At 39.2% G+C, this 24,370-nt stretch overlaps 1 protein-coding gene across 4 annotated transcripts in view; it reads left to right on the forward strand.

The window, feature by feature from the left end:
- Positions 1 to 12,318: 12,318 nt before the first annotated feature.
- Positions 12,319 to 24,370, forward strand: part of RAB23 (RAB23, member RAS oncogene family) — a 37,126-nt gene continuing 25,074 nt past the window's right edge. For 2 of the 4 annotated variants that reach the window (XM_036766131.1, XM_036766132.1), the window contains exons 1-2: positions 17,756 to 17,859; positions 23,044 to 23,199. In XM_036766131.1, coding sequence (XP_036622026.1) covers positions 17,798 to 17,859; positions 23,044 to 23,199 — 218 coding nt within the window. In that variant the 5' untranslated portion in view covers positions 17,756 to 17,797. Of the gene's footprint in view, positions 12,558 to 17,697; positions 17,860 to 22,979; positions 23,200 to 24,370 lie in introns of those variants that run through there. The other 2 variants (XM_036766133.1, XM_036766134.1) reach the window with 2 other exon arrangements.

Genomic DNA, 24,370 nt, shown 5'->3' on the forward strand with positions numbered 1-24,370 from the left:
GTAAGGGGAAAGAGAACAAGGTTGGGCAGGGGGAGTAAGGTGACAGAAGGGAGGGCTGGTTGGGGAAAGGGGCAATCAGAATATGTGCCATCTTGGGGTGGGAGGGGAGGGTATAAATGGGAAGAAAATTTGTAACTCAAAATCTTGTGGAAATCAATGTTGAGAACCAAAAATATTAAATAATAAAAAATAAATTTAAAAAATAATGTAACTCCTTGGGGCCCCTGCTCCCTCACAACAAGAAGTGATAATGCTCTCAGGGCCCCTGCTCCCTGCTGAAGGAAAGTGTTCCTCTCCACCCTATTGGTGATAGAGTTGCCAAACAGCATCTGATCCTATGTCTAGTGCTGTCACAGGGGTCCCCTGTAATCTCTTTCTAACCAGTTGCCAGAATCTCTTACCATCTCTGTCTTGAGAGCTCCAAAGCTGCTGCTGCTGCTGCTGCTTTTGTTACAGTTATCTAGTCCCACCACTGATGCTGTATGCACTTGGGCTCCACACCCATGTCACAGATTACTTTTTCTGACCTCCTAAGTTGTCTTGGGCTGGAAGAATATCTCTTCCTGATATTTTGTACCTCTGCCACTCCAGAATTCACAATTTGAGGCATTTTTTAAAGTTGTTTGAAGAGGAAAGATGGGGAGAGCTCAGCACTTCCTCTACTCTGTCATCATGGCTCCTCTCCCTCAGATGAATCTAACCTAAATAATGAAACTAGTTCCCACAGACATAGTCTAGAAGGCAGAGTTTTCATAAATGGTTGTCATAAATTCTCATAGGAGGTCAAAGGGAAAACTGGGATACAGTCACAGTATTAATTACATTGTTAAGCACAGTATCAATGAACGAATGTTAACCTTTCTGTGGTTCAGTTTTCTCATCCCTAAATAGGGGAATAGACTAGCCCAGTGGCTGTCAGTGATAGAATCCTTCAGTGTAAATAAAACTTTGACAGAATGCTTGTAGTAAAATCCTCTAAAATTATTTTTAATATTTATTAATACCACAAGGTTCATTTTAAAATAAGGTGCTTCAGGGTGCCTTATAGCACAATTTGAAAAACACTGAACTTGATGATCTTCACAGAAATTCACAAAAAAGACAAAAAATAAAATGGCTTTGTTCAGCAACCAATGTAGAGCTGCTACCTGAGGAACAGAACTACACCAATATTAACTTTCTCCCTAAATATGCGACCAGAAGAAATAAAGAAAGTGCATGGAAGAATTACTCACATATTCTCTTCAAAAAGGCAAATAAAATACTTAATTACTTTCTTTCCGTTCACACAGCCTCTACCTTAGTTCAAGCTGTCATCATCACAATAGCCATCTAATTTAGGTGCCTGCCTCTACTCCCTCCCTTCTTCAATTCACCTTCCACAGCAATGCTAAACTGACATTCCTGAAACACAGATCTGACCATGTTACCTGCTTTTTTTGAAAATCTTTTATGCTTTCCTTTTACTTCTAAGATAAAATTCAAAATCTTCAATCGGTTATTTTGAAGCCCTTAACAATTCAGTTCCCTCTTCCCTTTCCCATCTTATTTCATATTTTTTTCCTTTTCACACACTTTGGCCTGATAGATGTTCCTTAATGTATTCAACATTCCATTTCTTCCTCCATGCCTTTGCATAAGTGATTCTCCCATATCTGAAATGCACTCCCTTCTTGCCTTTCCCTCCCAGGGTACCTAGCTTTCTTAAAAGCACAATTCAGGACCTACTTACATGAGACCTTTCTTGATCTCTCCCCTTCATACGCAGTTGTTGGCACTCTCTCCCTCCTAAAATTATTTTATATTACTTTGAATATATTTTGCAATTACTTGTCTATGTGCATGTTTTTTCTTTCCATAGAATGTAAAAAGCTCTTTAAAGTTGGGGGCTGCTTTGTTTTTTGTCTTTATATGCCCAGTGGCAAGCATAGTGCCTTGCACATATAATAGGTGTTGATAAGTGTTTGTTTAATTGAGTTGCTTTCGTTATGTGCTCAAAGGCAACATGAATCATAATTTTATATATAAAACAATTAATGGGTCCAGGAACCTAAGGTACTTTATTTACTCCTTTCTCTACTAAGGACCCCCTCTCAGCCACATACATCATCTTCGGGTTCAGTCTTAGGAGAACCTAGGCATGTAGAAGAAGGAGTGAAATTCCTTTTTCTCATACTTATTGGCTCCTTACCTCCCCTATCTGGCACCTCAGGAAAAAATGCCTAAGGCTTACATATTGGCTCATGTCTATGGTCTCCCCATCATGAAGAGTACAAAGTACATTTGAAAATAAGGTGCTTCAGGGTGCCTTCACAATTTGAAAAACACTGAACTTGATGATCTTCACAGAAATTCACAAAAAAGACAAAAAATAAAATGGCTTTGTTCAGCAACCAATGTAGAGCTGCTACCTGAGGAACAGAACTACACCGATGTTAACTTTCTCCCTAAATATGCGACCAGAAGAAATAAGTAATAAGAAATAAAATATGGGTCAAGTATGAAACAAGTCTTTATTATCTGCCCACAAACAGAACTGCTTAACAACAACAACAACATCGAGATGGGCTGAGTGCCATTTTGCCACTTAGGACCAGGTTGATGGCCACACATGTTACTTGGTGGTCCATCTGACCTAAGGAGCCCAATTGGTCAGGAATAGTTGCATCATCCTTAGAGAGGTAATATAGTGCCTCACCTAGAACAAAATAGCATTACCAACTCCATTATACAGATTGGCAATGGACCCGCCCCCTAATCTATACAGTTCTTATAATGGTTCCAACCTTGTTGTTTAATTCAATGGAAAGCATATATCTTTGATGGGTACTGCAATGTTTACAAACACTGTGAAGTATTGTTAAAATTCCTTGATGGGTTTTGATCCCAAAAAGAAGAGCCTTTGATTGTCCAGGCCTATTCTTTCCAGAACCCCTCCCACATTGCTGTGCTCTCACACAAGTGTGTTCCTAGATACACTTGACCCCTAGGGCACTGCCTAGGAATAAATAATGATTAAGATCTTCTCTATCTTATCCCTGAAGACTCTCTCACATGTTAGTCAAACAACCCAGAGTTAAACTTATGGGGAGGAATTGCCAGGATTCCTATACCGTAGAGGGTATCTTCTATAACCAGATTAGAGACTAATGAAATTCAGCAGCCTACATCTCTCTCATAGTAGATGAATCTGTTGGTTAACTAGGCAAAATGATATTCTTCAGGACCCAGGTCCTTATAGGTGGGGGCCTATTGGGCTAGCAGAAGAGACAGGGTTCCAAGGGCTTCAATTATAGGCCTCAGATTATGAATGACATTAACACCAAAGGAATATAGTGAAACATGATTTTGTTTGCACTTTATCCACTTAAGAAGCCTCTTGCGACCTTCAATCTTCCTCCACTTAGCCATTTGCTGTTAGTTAGAGAAAAGTTTGTGAGGTGAAAGTTGAGGTGAAATATCTTGAAGCCTGGTCTGCTTCCCAACAATGCTACCTTCAGGGCCTGTCAATTCGGTGGAGTCGACCTGGAGATGTCCATGCTTCACTCAGGCCAAACCTCAACCCCCAGAGATCCTGTCTTTTCTAAAGTCCTTGCTAGTTATTCTGGGAGGACAACTGCTTTACCCCTTTATTTTTGCTCCTCTACATTCATTTTGTGGAGATTTTCTGTCTGTGGATGAAATTTGGAGAGCCTGGAAATTTCTGACTGTGAGAGATGATCTCTCAGAAGGTGAAGCCTCCTCAAAGAGTTAATGATTTCTTGTGTTCCCTGTTCTAATAAAATGTACTCCCTTATACAACACAATACCTGCAGCAAGCTAACTTTGGAAAAACATGCTCTGAGCAATGAGGGGCTGAACCCTTTCTCACAAGAAAGTAATAAACTTCTTTCTGCTTTCAAGGTATCCAAGTCTTTGTCTTGATTAATTTGAGTAGTGGTCTTTATCCCACACATGACCTTCTCTGCCATTTTCCCAGACCTCCCATCTTGTTACAGGGGCCATCTTGCATCATCCAAATGGGTGATTTCTTGCTTTCTGGTTGAACCTTATAGTTTGAAAGCAGAGAGAGGAATTTATACTTTCCTATATGAACTGCTCTTCTAACTACAAGTCTCAGAATCCCTCATGCATTGGAAAGGTTAGGAATGAAGTATAAAACAAGAGAAATTCCTAGAAATAACAGTAGAAACCATAGTGATTCTTGTGATGAAGGACTCAAAGCTCCAAAAGGCAATAATGATCTGAAATGAAATAAAACATAGATAGGGCTAGTTTTAGTGGGAAATAAACAGTTGTGATTCCATGTACAAATATAAACTAAAGGAAGAAACAGGAAGCAAAAGGACAGAAATCAGTCCTCCAGTTTTCCAAACTGTTCAAAGCTTCTGGCATATCATGATGATGAAAAAAATCTGCTGCCAAATACACTGCACGATAGTTCATCATCAAAAGAGAATATGCTAATGACCATTAGCAGGAAATAGTTTTTAAAAAGAAACAAAGCCTAATGGGAATGTTTGTACTTCAATATCTAATTCTTCTCTTTCCCAAAAACCAGGCTTAATGCCTGAACCGAAAAAAATGGGAGTTAGCAAAATGAATTAGTCTATTTATAAAATGTCTGAAGATAGGTTGATTCGTTAGAACAAAATTACGCCCTTGATTGAATAAAGTCATATTAAGATGAACAATAAAACAGTTATGAAACAGTCAACCATTAGATACAATTTCTAAATTAAAATATTAGACTGTTTATCACCCCCCAAGATTTTCGAGATTAGATATCTGCAATAAAAGAGAATGTATGTATGTATGTATGTGAAGGGTGTGGAAATAATTGCTTTACAAAATTGTACATGCTCGATGAAATTACACTTCCAGGCTGACTGGGGGGCCATTGTACAAGTTGATGCTAGGACATTATCCAAGCGTCCAATATAGCTTGTTTAGAGATAGAAGAGGGGACAGCTAGGTGGTGCAGTTAGTAGAACACTGGCCCTGGAGTCAGGAGAACTTGAGTTCAGATGTGGCCTCAGACACTTGACATACTTACTAGCTGTATGACCTTGGGCAAGTCACTTAACCCCAACTGCCTTGCCTTCTTCCCTCCAAAAAAAAAATAAAGAAATAGAAGAGAGATGGTAACATTTTGTTTGAAAAGGATTTGGACTACAAACTTCTAAGCCTAAGTGTGATATAGCTGCCAAGAAGATGAAAGCAGATTTTAGGTTGCATTAAAAATGAGGTAGCTTTCAGGCATAAGGAAGGGATAGTTCTGGGGTACTCTGTTCTTATCAGACCACATATGTATTACTGCGTCTAGAACTGGATTCCACATTTTAGGAAGGATGTTTTTGATTCTGTAACTATACCCACAACAGTTGCAGCCCTTACCAAACTATTCGGTTAACTAGCATTTATTAAATGCCTACCATGTGCTAGGTATTGTGCTAAGCACTGATACAAAGAAAGATAAAATTGATTTGAAGCAGCTCACAGTCTAATGGGCATATAACCTGTAAACTATGCACAAAAAAGATATATACAGTATAACTGTAATGGAATATTATTGTGCCTTAAGACATGACAAACAGTATGGTTTCAGAAAAACTTGGAAAGACTTACATGATGATGCAAAGTGAAATAAACAGAACCAGTAGAACACTGTACACAGTAACAGCAATACTGTTCAATGAGGAATGACGAATGACTTAGCTATTCTCAGCAATACAACGATTCAAGGCAACCCCAAAGGACTCATGATGAAGCATACTATCTGGTGCCAGAGAAAGAAGTGATATTGTTTGAACACAGACTGAAGCAGGCTATTTTTCACTTTCTTTTTCTTTTATTTGAATATTTTTATACAAAATGACTAATATGAAAATGTTTTACATGATTGCACATGTGTAACCTAAATCTTATTCTCTCAGGGAGAGGGGAGGAGAGAAAGAGGAATAGAATTTGGAACTCAAAACTTTTTTTTAAAAAGTTTAAAATTGTTTTAACATGTAATTGGGGGAAAATAATATGTATATATATTTAAAGATACAAGATAAATTGGGGGTGGTCTCAGAAGACATAAAGATTAAGAAAGACTTCTTGCAGAAAGTGAGACTTTAGTTAAGACTTGAAGGAAGCCGATGAATGTAGGAGAGAGAGCATTCTAGGAATAGGAGACAGCCAGTAAAAAAAGAGTCAGGGTCTGGAGATGGAGTGTCTTGTTGCAGGAATAGCAAGAAGGACAGTATCACTGGATAACAGAGTATATGGAAGGAAATAGAAGACTGGAAAGCTATGAACAACCAGGTTATTAAAAGGCCTTAAAAGCCCAACAGAGGATTTTATATTTGATCCTGGAAATAATAGGTAGCCACTAGAGTTTATTGAATATTATTTTTATTAAATTATTGAACCATGTGTAATGGGGGATGTCCCCCCACCAAATGCAGCATTGGAGTCTCACTGTGTGGCTTTAAGGAAGCAGAATTGACATCTCTAGCATATTTCTTCTTCAAGGGAGACTTTATTTCCTCCCAGAAGGGAATGTAGGAGGTTGGAGCCAGAAGCTTGACCATTCTATTGTCCTCAGACAGAAGGGAGTACTGGGCTCTATCTAATCACTAAAATGTTATTCATCGAGGGCAGAGTTTCTTAAACTTTTCCCATTGGCATGAAGCCTTAAGCACTTCTTAAACTGTGGGTCGCGACCCCACATAGGGTCACGACCCACAGTTTATGAAGCACTGAGTAGGGCATGTGCTTTTTCAGGTTCAAATTAAATTTCTGATCACTATTGCTCATAGGGCAAGCAAGATTCCCAAGCTCTATATCTAAAGGTTGACTCCTTTCCCATCAAATACCAGTTCTACAATGAAGACATATACAGAAAGTAGCCAACAAACAAAAATGAAACCCCCCCATAAAAACAACCCCGACCTATTTATCCAAGTTGATAGCAAAACAGAAATCAAAGAAAGTATACATAGGAGTATACAGATAATACAGAGTGAAGGAGCTCTTCCATCGAGACTGAGGAAACAGCTCAGTCCAAGGGGAAGTTCCACGTGTCTCTAGTGTAGCAAGTTGGGGATAGTGACATGATGAAGACTGCCAGCTCCTCTCTTGCTGGCTTCTTCCTAGAGTCTTTTCTTTTAGCATCCTTCAATGGGATTGGCATCTTCCATCTTCCCTCTTGAAGGCAGAAGCCAGAAGCCTTGGATGAGACAACAGAACTCAAAGAAGACTTGAACAGACCAAGAGCCTGGGGCTCTCTTATCTCTTGCTCTTACCAATTCTGCCCCGCCCCCATCATGCAGTCACAGGTTGCTGATCTCCACCAATGAGAAGGGAGTCTCATACCAACGGACTTCGGGACTCAGGTTACACATTTCGGTTGAAAAGTTAAAAAATAATCTAGGACCAATTTAGAACATCAAATCATAAGTTTAGAGCTGGAAGGTACCTCAGAGATTATTAAATCTATCTCCTACATTTTATAGATGAAGAAACTGAGGCCCAATCAGGTTAAGCAACTCGCTCGTTGCCATATAATTTACAGGTGTCTGACATAGGATTCAAACTAAGAACTTCCTCCCTTGGAGTCCAATCCCTTATAGCTATACCGCATGCACTGAGTTAATTAGATGAAATTTTCTTTTAGTGACAATTCATTTCCAAAGAACTTTAAAACCATTCTTTTTTGGTAATATTGTTCATAATTTTTAAAAAGGGAAACCATATTGAACCAGTTTTTGCTGCAAAGTAGAGAACATAGAAAAACAAAAGCAATTGAGCATATTTAATGGCAGTACATCATATCTATTCACAAGAAGTGAGAAAAAGCATTCAATGAATATAAAAATATGAAGTATTCATATTAATTCAAACTAAAAGTCTAGATTTAACTAGTCTTGGCAAGATAACTTTTAAGCATTTAAAAATTGTGCTTATCCTATCTTTAAAGCAAATATTTGGACATTTTTAATTTGGAAGAAACGTTGTTGATTATTCTATAGTTTTCTTAACCTTAAGGTTTGAATTAAATTACTTTGCTATGATGTCCCAATGACCTCAGTTCAAAAAATTAAAATATTTCTCACTTCTTAGCTAATCTTATCCTTATTTTAAAATGCTACCTGAAAAGCAATTTAATTAAGGTAAAAAGATTGTGAAGAATGGTGAAAAACAGATAATATATCTGGTCACCCAGCCTGATTATTGCATCTCCTTAAAATGACAAATTTGTGACCATAAGTTTTATATCTGTGGTGGTTAGTTTTTCTCATTTAGACAAGATATTTTTCAGTTAAAAAGTTTTGTTTTTAAAGTTCTCATTTTTGAATTACAAAAAATTTCTTTCATTGTTTGATTCACATGAAATATTCTCTCTGCCCCAAGATACCGTAAGAATGAATAAATAATTCACTTTCAAAGCTCTGAGTCCTCAGCCAGAGGGCAAAACACTACAATTTTAAACTTCCCTTCCTCTCTACTGTTCTCCAGTTGCTTCTCTCTACTACACTCAAACAATGATACATAGTTTAGCAATGCTTTTAAGAAGCAGGCTTTTTGTAAACCTAGGGGAAAGATCTCAGGCTTTCTAGTCTCCAGAAAGGGGGAGAGGGAGGAAAAGGGGAGAAAGGAATGAGCAATCCCCAAGAGTTTCCCCAACAATTCCCTTGGGTCAACACTCTGTGTGTAAGGGATGGGGGGTATTGTTTTCAGTGAGACAGGAGCCACTTTGACACTCTCTGAGCTCACTGCTACCTTGGATTTGGAATCTGACACTGATGACTTCATGTATACAGCCCCTTTGCAACTTTCATGGCAGCTGCACGTCTCTTCAGTTTCCCTTCCTGAGCTCTAAAGGGCTTCTCTTTTCCCCGCAGCCCCTTAGGATGACAGAAATAGATGTAAGAATTATATCAGCCCCTTCTTGTAGTCCAAAGGTCTACAGGAGTTAAAGAGGAGTAGGAAGCCGAGAAAGAGCTTTTTTCTCCTCTCTCCCCTGCCATCTTCAACCCCGCCCCCCATCAAGCATTTGGTTTGTAGCCTCCTGATCTTTTTGGCCTAATATGGGGATTGTTTATTTCCTTCTCCCCTTTTCATCCACCTCCCCCTTTCTGAAGAGGATGAAAGCCTGAGATCCTAGGTTTAAGAAAAGTTTGTTTCTTAAAAGCACTGCTTAACAAGGCTAAAGGAAGGCAAAAATAATGAGGTGATTCTAACGAGATAAAAGTCAATAAAGATAAATGTAGTATCTTCTTTTAAAATCATTACCATTATAACCTGAGCACTTTCCCAAAACTTTGGCCAATTTTTTACCCTGGGTTTTGTTTGAGAAGAAAGACGCTCCAAGGAGGGAGGGGCCAGAGGAGAAAATCATGCCCAAGGTGAGGAATAGCTTGGCCCACAAAAGAAAAAAGTGGGATTGAGTAAGAGTAACTGACAGCCCTGACTACTCACCAGCTAGCTACCACTGCTAGAATAATAGTAATTACCATTTATTTATATAGCACTTTAAAGTTTGCAATTCATTTTATGTATATTGTCTAATTTAAGTCTCACAACAACCCTGTAAGAGAGACATTGATAGTATTATCTCCATTTTGCCAGTGAGGAAAATGAGGCCCAGAGAAACTGAGTCCCTTGTCCATGATCTGAAGATCAGAAGTAGGATATAAATTCAGGTTTTCCTGACTCTGAATCTAAACTCTTTTGCTTTGTGCCATATTGCCTCTCCTGAGAAATCATATGGATTCTAAACTGATAATCCAGCAAGTCACACATCATCTGTACATTTGATAAGCAGGTCATTATATTATCAACCAAGCATAGCTCCAAAGAAGAAATAGAAGAAGACACCCTCACTCCATTGCTTTGCAGAGGTGGGAGGGCCAAAGGTGATATAAATTTCAGACTTTTTTCAACATACTATTCAGTTTTACTGATTTTGTCTTTTCCTCTGTTTCTTTTTCAATTTATTTTATTTTTCATTTATGGAATATATCAAGCATTTTCATAACATAGTATAATAAAAAAAGATTGCACATGAAACTATAAATCTCTTATGTACAACTTGCTATTCTTTTTAAATATATAACAAAGTTATCATGTAGATTTCTTTTTTTTCTTCCCTTTCCCCTCTTGCCCCACCCTAGCGATGCCTAACATTAGACACAAATAGGTGTGTATATATATATATATACACACATACATATACATATATATATACACATAAATATGTAAAATTATTCTATACATACTTCCACTTATCAGTTCTTTCTCTGGATGCAGATAGCATCTTTTACAGTTAATTTGGGTATTTATAACAGACAAAATGACTTATTCGCTTAATGTTGTTCTTAAAACAATATACCATATACAATATTCTCTTGGTTCTTCTCATTTCACTCTTTATTTCATGCAAATCATTCCATGCTTTCCTGAGATCACTGAGCTCATCATTTCTTCTAGCACAGTAGTACTCCATCACAATCACATACCACAACTTATTCAGCCATTCCCCAATTGATGGGCATCCCTGCAATTTCTAGTTCTTTGCCACCACAAAGAGAGCTGCTATAAACATTTTAAAGCATATAGGTTCTTTTCCTTTTTCACTAATCATTCCTGAAAATAGGCCTAGCAGTGCTATTGCTGGGTGGAAGGGTATAGGCAGTTTAATAACTCTTTTGGCATAATTCCAGATTGCTCTAAAAATGGCTGGATCAGTTCACAATTCCACCAACAATGAATTAGTGTCCCATCCCCTTTTCCTTTTAAAATATTAATTGTTATACAGATAACTCTGGGAGGGGAAAGAGGGAGACATACCAAGAGAAATTCTGTTGACATATGAAAGAAATTAATAAAAAATTTTGTTTAAAAAAGTGTGGTTAGTTCTTCCTTAAGACTGCTTCTTCCACCACTAAAATCCTACTTGAAGGTTTCATTTGAGGGTAGAGGTGACCTTGAGTTCTCCCAGGCTATACTAGCAGAGTGAATGGTTTTGCACTTGGATCCCAATGGAGAAGATGGCTACATGATGAGTCATTCCTCTGAGGACCATCCCGGCTAAATTCAGAAGGCTTGGGAACAGATTTGTACCGGAATGATGAATTTTTCTGCCACAACTCTTAAGAACTATCTACCATGTTAACTTAGAGGGATTGCAGTCTCCACAGGTGAAAGAAATACCCACACAACTGAAACAATGTTCCCTTGAAATGTGGAAGTAGTGATTTTTTTTATACCATTCCTTCTCATTTAGCTACCTTCTGTGATCCTAAATAGTGCTAGAACAGAAAGAGTCAACAGAAATCTCTGCTGGGCCAGGCTTAGAGAGCAGTAATGTTGAATAATTAGTTTAATTATCTCAAATTGACCTTTCCCCGCACATTTTTTCCAGAAGTAATTTGGAATATCTCATTATTGGGGACAGCATTCTTTCAAGAGCACGGATACAGATTCTTTGCACATTTTAGTTGCAGTGTAAATAGAATTCAGATGACATTCTCTTTGTAGATTTGCTTGGTCTCTACAGAGTACACAAAGAGCATTTCTGCAGGGAAACAGAACTGAGGCAAACGAAGAGCCATCTTAATTACCGTAAAGTGATTAACATCGCCACGGAAAAGAAGAAAAAAGTTGGGGGAAGGCGAGAAGGGAGATTTTCCCCCCAAAGGCAAATATCCACTGTGTCCAAGTACAGAAGTTCTGACGTTAATGGACCTAAACATCCATTAGTGTAGCATCTTCCTGGGATAAACCTATCCCAACTCCACCTTAACCCTGCAATGGACAAAATTTATCTTTTGTATATATCCCCACAAAAGAAACTCTGACAAGTCAAAACCAAAAATAAACAAACCCACATTTTGGCCTGAAATATCCCGGCAACCAAGCAGAATGTTTATTTTGTTTTGTTAGGGCTTCTCTGCCTCTGTGTTTAGACAGGGCCACACTTTCCACTTTCTTGTTGGGTGTTGCTGGTCAGAGCTCCACTCTGTGTTTGGAAAGAAGGTGTCTTGTTATGCCTTCCTCTAGAGAGCGAGTTACCCCTCTGGGGATTTGGGCAAAGCCTGTCTCAGCTGAAGCTTCTACCACCTTTTCCGCAGCCCTTCTCAGTTCCTTGCCATTTTCCACTCTCGGCCTGTCTCGCATTCTTTTTACTCCCTCTCCACACCCCAAACCCGGGAAGAGGAATCCTGGCTTCCCGGGTTCCTCCCCAACAACGCCTCTTAGGGAATGGGGGATGGGAAGGGGGGAACACGGCAGGGGGTAGAGAATGAGCAACCTCATTCTGAGCATGCGCGAGCGATGATTCGCGCATGCTCTGGAGTACGGGCAGGTTTGCCGATGGCGAGGAGTAGGTACTGCCGCTCCCGCCGCCGCAGCTGGAGCAGCCCCTGAACATCTCTGTTCACATTCCCGAGGTATTAATAAAGTTATCGTTAAACATTTTTTTTCAAGTAGGGGGCGCGAGGAGGCGGCGGCGGCGGTGGTTGCGCCGCGACCACGACTGAGAGAAGCTGGTCTCGCTGGGGCGGGTGAGTCCACAGCTGATGGGTGAGGGAGCGGGGGGCGGCCCATTTCTCCGTGGGGGCAGCTTCCTCCACTTGGGCCTCCTTCCCTGACTGGGCTTCCCGCGTCCCCCGAGCTTGGCAGCTCTCGCGGGGCTCCAGGGAAGGGACCGATCTTCCAGGAGAGGGAAGCCGAGGTGGCGACCACGGCCCAGCCGCCGCCCCCAAGGGCCCCCCAGGGCGCCCGGGCTGGAGGCAGCCGCAGTCCCGCCCCCGATCCCCGCGCCCTGCGCTGCCTAGCAGCCGGGCTTCTCGCGGCTCCCGCGCCTGCCTGGTCCTCCCTGCGGCGGCTCCCGGCATCCACTTAAAGTGCCCTCTGGGCGGGGGCTGCCAGCCGCGGATTTCGGTCCTACCCCCCCCCCCCCAGCATCTTTCGCACCCGAGCCTGGCGTGCCACCCAGAAAGGAGCGGGCACTCCTGGCGTCTTTAACGCGGTTCCCAAGCCCCGGCTGGTCTTCTGGGCTTTGCCTCCTTCACCCCAGGCCCGCCCCTGCCTCTCCCTGGCCCCCTCACCCTCCTGCGGCTTCGTGCAGCTTGAAGAATTTGAATGAGCACCCGAGGCCGGCCCTCCCTCCGGACCTGGGTGTGAAAAATGCTGCCCGGCGGTCAGTGGAGGGGGCTGCCGGCTGGCAGATGACTGCGGTGCCCTCCAGCCGGCGGGACTACCTTCACTTCCCAGTGACTGGGGAACTGAGGGTGAACAAAGATTAAATGTAACTGCTTGGCAGAGTTTCATCAGTGTAACTATCTGTGTAGCTGCTCAGGACTGTGGCTTCTCGGTTTAATATAACTTCAGCCATATTCTGGGCAGTCGGTAAATGTGGCTGTGGAGGATGCTTTTAAGATCAATCTCTTCCACAAGACAGGCCAGTGGTTTTATGGATGCCGATGTTTAATCCTTAGAAATATTTTGACACCTCCCCCAACTATAAATCTGTCTGCATTCATAACGACACTACCTGATTTTGGGCAGCCTGGTCTAATGCTAAGTGTAGCGCTAGAAATCAAGCAGTCTGTGGCACCTCACGTAGGTGATCTGCCTTCCCTTACTAATTCACTGGTCCATAAAATGGGAATATCCTGATCTTTCTTTGTAAAGATTAATAAACTAGAAAACTAGATTGTGTAAATAATTGTCACTGTCATCCTAGGAACTTTGATTATTTAATTTTTCTGTTGTTTTGACATAACATTTTTATACGGTATTCAACACTGAAGACAACAAATATTATTACTCCACACAGTAAGTAATTTTCCTAAAGCAGAGGTTTGACCATCATAATCCTTTACTCAAACTTAAGGGACTATTACCTCCAGCATCAAATAAACCCTCTGGCGTTTAAAGCCCTTGTCAACAGGCTTCCAACCTATCTTTCTAGCTATCTTATATAATAATCTTTGTGGTCAAGCTAAAGTGGCCTTTCCTCTCTGGTACTTTCAAGTGCTCTTCTCACCTCTCCTTCTTAGGATTCTGTTTCCTCTGCTCTGCTCAAACACTACCTCCTACTTGAGTCCTTTCCTGATTTCTCTCTCTCTCTCTCTCTCTCTCTCTCTCTCTCTCTCTCTCTCTCTCTCTCTCTCTCACTCACACACACACACACACACACACACTACTGCATTACCTTGTATTTATTTTGTATGTACTTGTACATATACATATTTTCTCTCCTTATAGAGTGTCAGCTCCTTGAGAGCAGGAACTGTTTCATTTTTGTGTTTGTTCTAGCATGGTTTCTAGCATGGACGTGCTTTTAGAAATGCTTGTTGATTGGTTGCTACTTAATTTGGAATTGTAAGTGTCCACCATTTGGAAAACATGGTATTAATGTTAGAGATGCAAAGATAAAAACAATCTCTACTTTTCAATCTTATATATAGAATAAGACATGTACAAAAGGTAGAATGTAATAGCTAAGAAAGGATAGAGGTGTAATAATGTATTGCAAAAAAGGAGACATTCCTTTCAATTAGGGGATCTGGAAAGGCTTAATGAAGGAGGTAGCATCTAAGTTGGACCTTTAAAGAAGAGAATTCTCTGTAGGTCAATGCAAAGTAAAAAAAAAAAAAAGCAGAACAAGAAAAAGAGGGTATAATAACTAAGATCATAGACAGTAATAGAAAAAAATGATGGAGAATAATATTTGGACAAAAGAATAAAAATAAAGACTTAAGAGTGACAGAACCATTCCTATGATTCTTTGTAATTGAAATTAAAGCTTAGTTGGTTACATTGATAGAATTGTTTTTAATAAAGCACTTAGTTGTTTTTTTTTCTTAGGACTCTCAACAAGTAGGGATGTGGAGAAAATATTTTCCGGACATGGGACTTTCTTGTGAAAATATTGGGGCAGGAGAATGTAACATGAGATTAGGGAACAATTTTGTAGTCCATTTGGCTGGAAGGTAATAAATGTGAAAAAGGGATTGGATGAAAGGAAAAGTAGGTCATAGCTAGACTGTGGGGCACCTAAAGTCCAAAGCTAAGGTGTATGTGCTTTATCCTCTAGTCTAGACAGTGAAAGGCAGCTGGGTGGTGCAGTGGATGGAGAGCTGGGCCAGGATCAGGAAGAACTAAATTCAAATCCCACCTCAGATGCTTTCTGGTTGTATAAACTTGAGCAAGTCACTTAGCCTCTGTTTCCCTCAGTTTCCTCAAATGTAAAATGGAGATAATAGTACTTACCTCCTAGTGTTGTTGTGAAGAACAAATGAGACAATATTTGTAAAGAGCTTAGCACATAACAGGTGCTATATAAGTGCTAGCTAGTATTAGTGAGTGAGGAAGTGGAATGTGAACAGTAGGGAAGTTGGCTTGGAGAAGGGAGAGGCCCAGAAACAAAGAGAAAAGTAAAGAGTCAGGGAAGCTGTAACGATCCAAGATAAGGATGGTGGCAGTGTGTTTGTGTGTGAGAGAGAAAGGATGTGAGAAAGTTTGTGAAAGTAGAGGCTGTAGAATTTAGCAGCTATTTAGATTCGAGAAGCTGGGGTGCGAGTAGGGGGAGAGAAAAGGAAGAGCTAAAGAGGACTTAGATTTCAAACCTGAGTAACATCTTAAAAATGGGAAAGCATAGGAAAGAGGGCAGATTTTTTTTAAAAAAGAAGATAAATTCAGTTTAATTTATCATTTAAGGTTGATTTGCCAATATGAAATCCAGGTTGAGGGAGATAGCCATTGAGAAGTTAAAGATGCGGAACTGGACTCCAGAAGACAAATTAAGACTTGCTTTATAGTTTTTTTTTGTTTGTTTTTGGCAGGGCAATTGGGGTTAAGTGACTTGCCCAAGGTCACACAGCTAGTACATGTGTCAAGTGTCTAGGGCCTGATTTGAACTCACTGCACCACCTAGCTGCCCCTTGCTTTATAGTTTTAGAAATCATCTGAGGGATAATAATTAAACCCATGAGAGTAGATGATACCACTAAGATGGACAAGATCTAGGGGATACCTCCATTTAGAGCAGTCGTGAGATAATGACCATAAAGGAGATTTTACAATAGTTCAGGATATTGTGGGACAGTTTGGAATGTTGGTGAGATCCTCAGTCCTCTTTGTTACCTGAGGTGGAATGAAGACATAAGCCATGTGAGTTGAAGAGGTTAATGGACTGGGAACCCAAGGAGTTCAAGAGATTATCAGGGTGTTTATTGAAGCCCATAAATATGAGGTCAGGAGTGAGGGTGGAAAAGAAGACTTGTGAACTAGGCACTGAAATACTTAAGAAGGGAGGAAGAACAACCTGGAAGAACCTATGTTAACAGCAACAAGGATCTGGGCCAAGTAGCTGAATAGGATGAGCCTGAAATGAGGAGAGACTATTTAGTGATAAAAGCAGAGGGAGGATCTGACAGGGACTGTAAGGAACAAGGAATATTCTTTCTACTCTTCCTGGCTCTGGCTTAGTATTCTAAGGGCATGAAAGGAACAAAAAGCTTTGTAGAGGGTGACCAGGAAAATTGTGGGAGACAAAGACTTTGGTTGAAGAGAAATCTGTTAATTACGGGTGGGGTTAGAGAGGAAGTTTTCAGAGGTTCAGTGGAAGAGAGAGGGCAGAAGACTATAGGGACAGGGAATGAGGTGGGGTAGGATTGGATGAGGGTGCAGAGAGTAGTTATAGGATCATAGATTTAGAGCTAGAAAGGACCTTAGAGATCATTTACTCCCACTTCTTCATTTTATAATGAAATTATGACTCAGAGATGATTTATCGAAGAGCTACACAGATGTTAAGTAGGAAAGCCCAGATTGAATCCAGGTCCTTTGACACTAAATTTAGTGTTCTTTTGAATAAGACCTCAGAAATTAAAATGTTCCTAATATTTTCATTCAGTATATATTCAATGTCTTATGTACAAAACACTGTACTAGGCCCTGAGGATAAAATGACAAAAAAAATTTGTCCTTGCCTTCAGGGAGCTTACCTTGGGGGGGGGGGGGGCCGGGGATGCTAGGGAATGGAACCAAAGGTAAGTAGTGCTAAGGATGTTCGTGCTAGAATAAAACAAAGAAAATGTTTTTGAGATATGTTGTAAAGGTAGGGGGGAAAGGTAGAAATGGCAGGAGTTGACAAGTGATTGGTAATGTGAGGTGAGAGCGAGGAATATAGAATGACATCTAAGTTATGAGCCTGGGTGTCTGAAAGGATGGTGGTACCCTCAGCAGTAAAATAGGGAAGTTTGGAAAAAAGGGAGGTTTGAGGGAAAAGACAGTGAATTCAGTTTTCAACATGTTGAGTTTAAAATATCCGTAGGACATCCAGTTCAAGATGTCTAATACGAAGCTGGAATTACAAGATTAGAGATTGGGACAGAGGTTAGGGCTAGGCAAGTAGATCTGAGAATCATCTGTATAGAGGTAATAGTTGAAATCATGGGAGCTGATGAGATTACCAAGTAAAATATAGAGTTGAAGAGGACTAGAAATGGGAAAGTTTAGGATGAGTGGAGAAAGGGGGACAGATGTGGGAGATGTTGGGTTAGGATTGAAGTTATTTGGCAATTTAATGCGTTAAAGGTTCCATTTAAAGTGTAAGTGCTTGGCTTCTGTTAGAAGGCTCTTACGTCTCAGTTTTCTGACCCAGTTTTATGGCTTTTTTTTCCCCTGTCTCAGGCTTGGAACAGTGGTATTTCAGTTCAATTCAACAGACATTTATTAAGCATCAACTATTTGCAAGGCACTATACTAGGTGCTGGGAAAACAAAGACAAACAATGAAACAGTCCCTGTCCTCAAGGAGCCTTCATTCTACTGGGGGGATACAACACATGCACAAGTAAGTAAATGCAAAGCATGTACAAAATAATCCAAAGCTATTTCAAGAGGAGTAGAGTTTCTAATGAGGTCAGGAGTCAGGAAAAGTTTATGGAGAAAATAGTCCTTGAGCTGTGCTTTGAAAGAGCTAAGGATTATAGGAGGTTGCAGTAGAGAAGTACACTCCAAGAATAGGAATCCCCATTTCAGTGGGAAAACTTCTAACTTGCCTAAGTGCTTTAAAGGTTGTAAATCTGAAGGATTATTATAGATGTATGAAATGTATTAAATGTAAAATTAAGTTACTCTCTAACATAATTTCTGGTTTAAAGAATATCTAAATTGAAACAATAGATTTTTAAATATCTGTGATTATTATTGCAAAATATCTATGCCTACAAGTCTTCAGGAATCCATCTCTTTCCATAAAATCAGACCTTCCTAAAGTTCTGCTAAAGCCTTACTGCTACATGAGTTGATGCTGGCTATTCCAGTAGTGTGAAAGTTCTGAACAGTAATAGCATCCTAGATGTTGAGGTATAAAGGACAGTAGAGGTCTTCTAGTCTCATCCTCTTATATTACAGATGAAAATACTGAGGTATAAAGAGTTAATGCTTGGAGTAAACCAAGCTGGAAAGGATTCAAAGACAGGCTAGAAAGACTATATGTGTTTTGTCTGAGGAACATCTTAGTTGAATTCCAAGAGGCTCCATGACCATTTTGGCTCTATGGTGAAGAATTTTTCAGAAACAGCATCCCCCACCCCTACAGATCTGTTAAGTTATAGAAAGATTATGATCTATTTGGGTGGAGGGAGTTTTCATATCAGTGAATTACAGATCCTCAATATGGTGAAATGAGCTACTTGAGGCATCTATCCTGTGGTTCTGCTACCCAAAACTTCAGCCGCTTCATATATTCATCAGCTTTATTGAGAATTTGCAACAGGCTTAATAGGTACTGTGGAGAATATTTCTTAAATACTTGAAGTATTGGTGATTTTGTTTTTATGTGAATTCCTTCCAGTTACACAAATCACACCCTTCCTATAACTCAGTATAATTGTTTTTTGAGGTTTTTGTGGCTGAAAAATTCATTATGCTGTGACTATTCTGGTGATCAGTTTCTCCTTCCAGGCTGTCCCAGTATGACCAGTATAGTCTATCACCTGGGCCATTTTTGAAGCTTTTGCAGCTTGGTGTGAGGCATTACAGGGTATGGGGTTTTGAGGAAGGAATAGCATCTCTGGTATGAGTGCTTGCTGAGGACTTTTCAGGGCTGCTCATCCACCTTTGGTGTCCACCTGGCACTTAACTCTCACATGTGGTTCCAAGAAGCCACACCCTCATAAACCATCTTGGCAGAGAGACTAAACCAGGTTGAGGGTAACTGACAGACCATAAACCACTCGGTGAATTAGGGGAGCATCTACCCCAAGCGTGTGAAGACTTCGCCTGATGATATGGGTGGATGAGAACAATTTGTTCCAAGGGCCATGAAGGTGGCTGAAGCAGGTGCTGTGGAGCACTTAGAGCTTGATCAGGTATTGAAGACACCAAGGTCAATTTACTGCATCCCAGGCCTTTGCCAGTAGTTCTGACTTTTGGCTTGCCCCAAGACCAATATGACTTAGGAAGACAGAGTGATGCTGATGACTTTGTGAGGCTTAAATCCAGTTCATGTATGAGTCAAGACATCACCATGATGCCATTGGTCCTCTTCAAAAATGAAGGACAAACAACAAGAACAATAAGGCATGCCAGAGCTTGACCTTTGAGAATTTAGGATTACTTTCATCCCAGAATTAAACATTAAAGGAGGAACTAGGCTATTGACTTGTCTCTCAAGTCATGTACTAATTGCTGTTTTATTCCAGTTGTTGGGCTTTATGATACTATACTATCCCCTTTTTGTCTATCTCTATAGAATATATATTTTGTGTATCCATTTTCCATATTTTCAAAACCTTTTTGTCCATCATTTCCTCTCCATGATCAACTTTTAATTCTGTTAAACAAACATTATGAAACACTATTTGAACAAAGATGACATGCAAATTAGTGATTTTCATATTTTACTTTCCTTTTTCCTACAGATATGACCATAGCTCCCTTATCTTTAAGAAACTTTCACTTGATCCTGTCATAACTTCAAACTATCATCAAATACATGTATCTCTTTTCCCATCCATAGCAGTCTCTTAGGGAAAAAAAAGTCCATTTCTTCCTCCCCCTTCACTTTTCATCTCTTTGCAATCTGGCTTATGACTTCACCATTTGATTGCTCTGACGTTACCAAATGACTCCAGTTTCTAAATCAAATAGCCTTTTTTCATACATTAACCTTCTTAACTTTTATGCATCCTTTTATACTCTTAATCACCCCTTCCTCCACTATTCTCTTGCTTTCCTGGGTTTTTCTGATACCACCTTCTCCTAGTTTTCCTCCTACCTGTGTGACTGCTCTTCAGCCATCTTTGTTGGCTCATCATCTGTGTCCAACACTTGGTAATACTATAGGAAAATGTCCTGGGTCCTCTTCACTAACAAAAGATATAAAGGGAGGGCTTGTCGGCTGAGTTCACTTATCTCTTTGTAGATGATATGATGGTATTTGTAGATGAATCTACCAATTCAGCCCTCTCTTCTCTGGGATTCAGTTATACATCTGCTTGTTGGATATTTATATCTGGATATCGCAAGGTTTTTTATACTAGACATGTACAAAATGGAGCGTGTTTTCTTTCCTCCATTCCCACCCCTATTTTGAACTTCCATTTTCTTTTAAGGCACCACCATCCTGACATTCACCTAGGTTTGCAGTCCTAAAGTCATCTTCAACTCTTTCTTCCTCAGCCCCTTATAATCAACTAAGTGCCAAGTCTTTTTTGAGTCCCCTTTGCAACATCTCTTTATATATCCCCTCCTTTCCACACAAGCAGTAATAACTTTAGTTCAGGCCCTCATGCCTCTCTATTGGACTGTAACAGTCTCCAGATAGGTATCCTTCCTTCCGGTATCTCCCCTGTCCAGTCTTTCATCCACATAGCTACCAAAGTGAGAATCATAAAGCATAGGTTTGACCATATCACTTTCCTTAGAACTTGATTGCTTTTAGGATGAAATATAAACTCTTTTGGTATTTAAAACCTCTCATAATCTTTTACCTATTTTTCTAGATTGATTTTATATTACTCTATTTTGTGCATTTTACATTCTAGCCAACCTGTGCTACTTGTCATTCCCTGAACTTGGCCTCTGCACAGGCTGTGCATGTGCACTGCTCACCCACTACTGGAATGTTCTTCCCTTCTCTCTTTCTTAGAATCCTTAGCTCCCTTGAAGGCTCAGCTGATACTTCCTATAAGAGATCCGTTACTTATGCCCTAGTTGTTAACACTTCCCCCCCTCCATCCCACCTATTTGATATTTATGTTATACACTAATCTGTTATGAGTTATAGTTCCCAGAGAGCATGGGGTGTTTTGTTCCTTGCATCATCTGAATCTTCAGTGCATTGAATGGAATTGGCACTTAATAAATACTTACTCAATTGAATTCATAAGGCATTGTGAACTCTCTTCTCTCTGTATTCTATTATCTGTCATCTGCTGCTAAAGTTAACCTGACTTCTCATATAGGGTTTTACACATCTATACGTATATGGGGGAACGTGTGTGTTCATATATCCACACATAGTGAACAAATTTTATTTTTTAAATATTTATTTTTCTCCCTCCCATCTCCTTCCCCACTAGGGGTAAAAAAACTCTTGTAAAAATATGCATAGTCAAGCAAAACAAATTCTCATATTGACCATGTGTAAAAATATATCTCATTTTGCACATTTAGTCCATCAACTCTCTATGAGAAGGTTTATAGCATGCTTTATCCTAGGTGCTCTGGAATTCTGGAATCACTGCATTGATGAAAGTTCTTAAGTGTTTCATAACTGTTTACTTTTTTTTGCAATTTTTTAATAGTATAAATTATTCTCTTGGTTCTATTCACTTCACTCTGTATCAGTTCAATACGGGTCTCCTGAGATTCTCTGAAATCATGTCCTTAATTATTTCTTGTGGCATAATAGTATAGTAGTACATAAAGCCAGGATGCTATATAGATTCTTCTGTCCACTCTCTGTATATTTTATATATTCTTTCTCTATACTTATAAAAACTATTTTCTTTAATGCATATATGCACACTATTTTGAACATATATGAAACTTTGGGTGTCTATGGCAACATTTTAAAAGTTATTAAATTTTAAAATTATTATATGATGTGGGTAAAAATAATTATATAGAGTTTGCCTGGTGACTGTATTACTGAAATAAACTTTTATATTAAATGCATTCATTGCCTCAAATAACTACAAGACTTTAAGATGAAATATAGTTTATTACATTGAATTAGTAAAGTGGGGAGAAAAGTACTTTGAATTCATTGTGGGAATTAGGGGGTTGTCATCTGCTTTGTATCTCCATTCCTTTTAAGTTTTAGAATCATTTGTTTTATGTAGTGGTGAGTTTTATTGACTGGTTTTGTAATTTGGTTAAGTTTTTCCAGTAGTGGTTACTTGAATATTTGATTAGGGGAGAGGGAATTAAAGAGTCACTTTAACTTTGTAGAAAGACAGAAGAAGCTGAGTTTAGATTTCTTCTTTTCCTTGCCAGTTAAGTAATACAAAATCAGGTTATACAGAGTGATCATTACTTGCTTGGCTTAGGACTGGAGAAAGCACTTTGCGTGGATTATTCTTTGTAGAAAATTCATTTCATTGAAGCTAAATTAGCAAAGAAGGATTATTAACAGCTAATCACCAGCAGATGGATATAATTTTATTTTACAGAATCTTTCTTGGTAGTAATATTATTCTAATGGAATTTCAGCAGCATTGATTTTAGGATTTTCAGAAATTGCTCTTATTTCCTGTGCTTGTTTCCAGTATCGCAAAATATGGAATAATTATTGGATTTCATCTAAAAACTGAGTAGGATCTACCTTATGGTATTGCACGATAAAGCCAAGTAATATTTTTGTGTCAGTAAATTTTGACAAACAAGTTGGAATTATTTTCCTTTGTGGACTTTTTAGTAGCTTTCTCTAACCTCATGATGAACATAATTTTTTTATTACAGATTTGAGAGAAAAAATCTAAGTATCTGAAATTAGTGTTGATACAAAAATTTATCTTCAACTCAGAATGTTGGAAGAGGATGTGGAAGTGGCCATCAAGGTGGTGGTTGTTGGGAACGGAGCTGTTGGGAAATCAAGTATGATTCAACGATATTGCAAAGGCATTTTTACAAAAGACTACAAGAAAACAATTGGAGTTGATTTTTTGGAGCGACAAGTCCAGTATGTACTTGATTTTTTTCCTATTGGTTTTGGCATGTGATGTAAGTCTGGGAGATCTATAGGGATATCCTTATAAATAGGCAGTATGAGGTGGGAGCATTGAACTTAAAGTTGAAATATGTCTGAGTTGGAACATCTGACCCATAGTAGCTGTGTGGTCATGGGCAAATAACAACCCTGCTGAGCCAGAATTTCTTTATCTGTAAAATGAAGAAAATGTCTATGATATCTACCTTACTAGGTAGTTGTAAGAATAAAATGAAATAATTTATGTTAGGTGTTTTTATAACTTTAAAGTGCCGTGTATATAGGTCAGCTGTTACTGTAACACTAATTTCACAAACTTGTTCGCAAGCAGGTTTCCTATGACACAGGTCTGAGTTAATGGCACATGAGGCGATTATTGATGCTGTACTATTTATTATCTGTATGTGCCTCTTTCTTTTCTATTCCTATTCTTTCTTTATACTTTTTTTCTCTTCCCTTTTTTCCCCTCTCTGACTTTCCTTCCTTTCCTTTCTTTTTTTTTTCTTTTCCCCTACCAGCAGCACATTCACTGGTGACACTTGACTTACTCTAGTTAATTTTTGGCTCTCAGAAAAATGAATTTATAGCTTGTATTAAGAAGTCTTATCTGCACCAACACAGGATGTCCTTTTGTTGGCAGAGAACACATTGATGTTAAGGATTTGATAGCAGAAAACAGATTTGGAGAGGATTAAAGACTTGTTGGTAAGAGAATAGTTAATTTAATTGAGTCTTAGGAGAACAGGCTTGCTCACAATTAAAAACTGAATTTTAAGAAAAGACAAAATAATACTTTTTGTTGGTCCTACCCAGTTTTGAGTAGGGCAACAAGGACAGGGGTGGAGATCCCATGTGAATAAAGGAAACCTTCCTTCCCTGGGCGTCCCCAAGGGCTAATAGCAACCAGCTGGTTATAACTAATCATATAGAGATCCAGTCAACAAGCAGTTAAATACCTGCTATGTATAAGGAACCATAGTAGGCAATAGGTATAACAAGAAATAGTTTAAGTCTTCAGGGAGCATATAATCAAATAGTGTGACAAAATATGTATTATAATAATTTGTCTTCACGGAATGGTGTGATAAGTATACAGGAGAGATCTAAACAAAGTTCTATAAGAAGTTCAAGAAGGGAAAAGTTA

This window comes from Trichosurus vulpecula, chromosome 7, assembly GCF_011100635.1.
Source record: "Trichosurus vulpecula isolate mTriVul1 chromosome 7, mTriVul1.pri, whole genome shotgun sequence".
Taxonomy (NCBI): domain Eukaryota; kingdom Metazoa; phylum Chordata; class Mammalia; order Diprotodontia; family Phalangeridae; genus Trichosurus; species Trichosurus vulpecula.